The sequence below is a fragment of the Condylura cristata genome, unplaced genomic scaffold (genome assembly GCF_000260355.1).
Source record: "Condylura cristata isolate star-nosed mole 26May11 unplaced genomic scaffold, ConCri1.0 scaffold00003, whole genome shotgun sequence".
NCBI classification, from domain to species: Eukaryota; Metazoa; Chordata; class Mammalia; order Eulipotyphla; family Talpidae; genus Condylura; species Condylura cristata.
The window spans coordinates 77,635,582-77,637,940 of record NW_004567104.1 but is presented as its reverse complement, the minus strand read 5'-3'; the positions used below and the strand labels follow the sequence as shown (position 1 = coordinate 77,637,940).

The 2,359-nt window shown below is 68.4% G+C and overlaps 1 protein-coding gene across 1 annotated transcript in view; it reads right to left on the bottom strand.

Moving 5' to 3' along the window:
- Positions 1-714: 714 nt before the first annotated feature.
- The window catches only part of MX1 (MX dynamin-like GTPase 1), a 14,946-nt gene continuing 13,301 nt past the window's right edge, over positions 715-2,359 (bottom strand). The window contains exons 13-14 of the mRNA XM_004675557.2: positions 1,350-1,586; positions 715-738 (exon numbers count right to left, since the gene is read on the bottom strand). Of these exons, the coding sequence (XP_004675614.2) occupies positions 715-738; positions 1,350-1,586 (261 nt within the window). The remainder of the gene's footprint in view (positions 739-1,349; positions 1,587-2,359) is intronic.

Genomic DNA, 2,359 nt, shown 5'->3' with positions numbered 1-2,359 from the left:
GCCCGCCGGCCTGCAGCGCCGCCTCACCGCCAGCAGAGGGCAGGGCGCAGCGGCTGTGACGGAGATGGCGGACAGCCGCCCTCTGGGCCACGTGGGCCCAGGAGCCCGCGGAGGTGGCTCGGGTGGGGCAGGGCGGCCCGCGGCTGGTTCTGAAGACCGAGAAGCCGGGGCCGGGCACCTCCGGGCACCTCCGGGAGCTGCACGAGGCACAGCAGCCGCTGCGCTTGGTCCCGGGCGGCCTCTGCCTGCGGGGCCTGGACCGGAGAGGGGCCTTCTCCGGGGCGAGGCCAGGCTGCCTGCGGCGCCCAGGTCCGAAGTCGCGCTAGAAGGACCGAGCAGGCAAGAAAGGCGGCTGAGGGCTGGGGCCGGACGGGGCAGCCGGGAGGCCGCCAGTGTCCGCGGCAAGGCCCGTGGGGTGGGAGGTGACAGCAGAGGTCACGTCCGCCAGCCTTGACCAGGAGACCGCGCCCTTTCCAAGTCTGGCAAAAAGCACAGACGCCCCATAGGCAAAGATTTAAGCCGCATTAGGGATGCTGTGGGGCCTAACGCCCAGCTGCGAGGTGGGGGCCACTCCCCCGACACCAGGGACGCCCCAGCACCCGCCCCAGCGCCCACCCGCCCACGGGCGCCCGAGGGACAGTCTGCGAGACAGCCCAGCAGCTCCCGGCTGTGGGGGGCTGCGCCTCCGCCTCGAGTCAGGGGCGACGTGCGCCGTCAGCTTCGGACAGCAGCCCCTTCCTGCAGGGGGTGGGGGCGTCTGGGGCTCCCCCAGGTGGGCCAGGCACCCGCCAGACCTCGCTCCCTGGACGCTGGTCTAGGCGGTGCTTGGTAGCAGCGCCTGTCGCCCGTTTCCCAGTGTGGACCCTCAGCAAGGGGCGTCTTCTTGCTGTGGGGGTCTTGTGAGGGCTGAGAAAGTGAGGTCCCACTCGTGGGCTGCATGGAGTCGGGGGCAGCCAAGGGAGGCGTCTCGGGCTTGCGTCACCGGTGAGCTGCCCTTGTGAACAATGCTCAGGCAGGGGTCACCCCGCTGGCCTCGCCTGGCGAGCCAAGGGATCCTGGGACACGCCGTTCACGGGGCAGAGAGCCGGCACTCAGCGAGGCTGCGCAGCGGGCCAGGGCCACCGGCCAGCCACGGCCACCCGCGAGGCCCCGCCCACAGCGAAGCCCCTCCCACCACCAGGCCCCGCCCACCACTAGGCCCCGCCTGCCCACTCTCTCTCTCTGCCCCACTCTGGGGGGCCCAGAGGGCTGGACGCCAGCCGGTTGCCCTCGCGGGGACAGGGAGACTCCAGGGCGGGCGTCCAAGGGCAACATCCGAGAAACGTCCTTCCAGGACGCCCGAGACTCACCCGGTGGTAGGCGGTCAGATGATCGAAGATCTCATCCATGGAGGACTCCGGGGAAAGAGAGAGCAGGCTGGACTGCTTGCCCTTCTTGCTGCACTGGGCCTCCTGCTCCCGGGTGTGCTGCAAGGCCTCCCGGTAAGAGCTGTCCTGGCAGTAGATGATCTGCTCCATTTGGAAGTGGAGCCGGATACACTTCTCGGCTTCTTGCTCCTGCTCTGTCTTAATGTCCTCAATTTTGGTCTAGGGCCAAAGAGAAGCATAAAATTTCCCTTGAGGGGTGTCTGGAAGTGGGTGCCTGCAAAGTGCACAGATGGGGCTCCCACTTGCATGGAGTCGCTCCCGGCTGAGGGTCTTTGGGTGCAGCCCTGGTTGCAGAACCTCCAAGGTGTCCCCGCTGCATGGAGACCCCGCACCACCAGCGCCCAATTCTGCAGCTCAGCCCTTGGCCTATGCCCCAGCTGCCCTCTCAGCGGCCTCTGGCTCCAGCCAGCGGGACCGGACAGGGTAGGGTGGCGTGGCCACAGGGGCCACTCAGCGCTCCAGGCCCGTCCCTGGAGTCTGCAGCCACAGCTGCCCCGTCGGGGCCCCAGGCCGCAGAGGCTGCCACGCGTGGCCCTGACCGCCTCTCCCTGTCCGTCCCGCCCCCTGGGACGGCGGTGTCCTCCGCCTGGGGTGGCACCCCCAGGCCCCAAGCCCCTGCGCTGCTGGGTGCTGGGATGCGTTCTGAGATGGTAGGTTGAGAGTTGAGAGTCTGGCCGGAGCGATTCTGCTCGAGGAGCCGTGAGGTGACACGAGCTCGGCGACCTCGGTCGGCAGACACGGTGCGGGGGGAGGGGAGATGCGCCGAGAAACCAGACTCTCCACGCTGACCTATGGCATGACCTCCCTTGTTGGTACAATCGTAATATCAAAATATTCTGAGCAGCCTTCAGCTTGCAGCTGGTGGCCTCGGCCTCAGGAGGCGCTGCCTGGCCTGACAAGCAAGCCCTGCACCAGGGGGAGACATTCCTCTG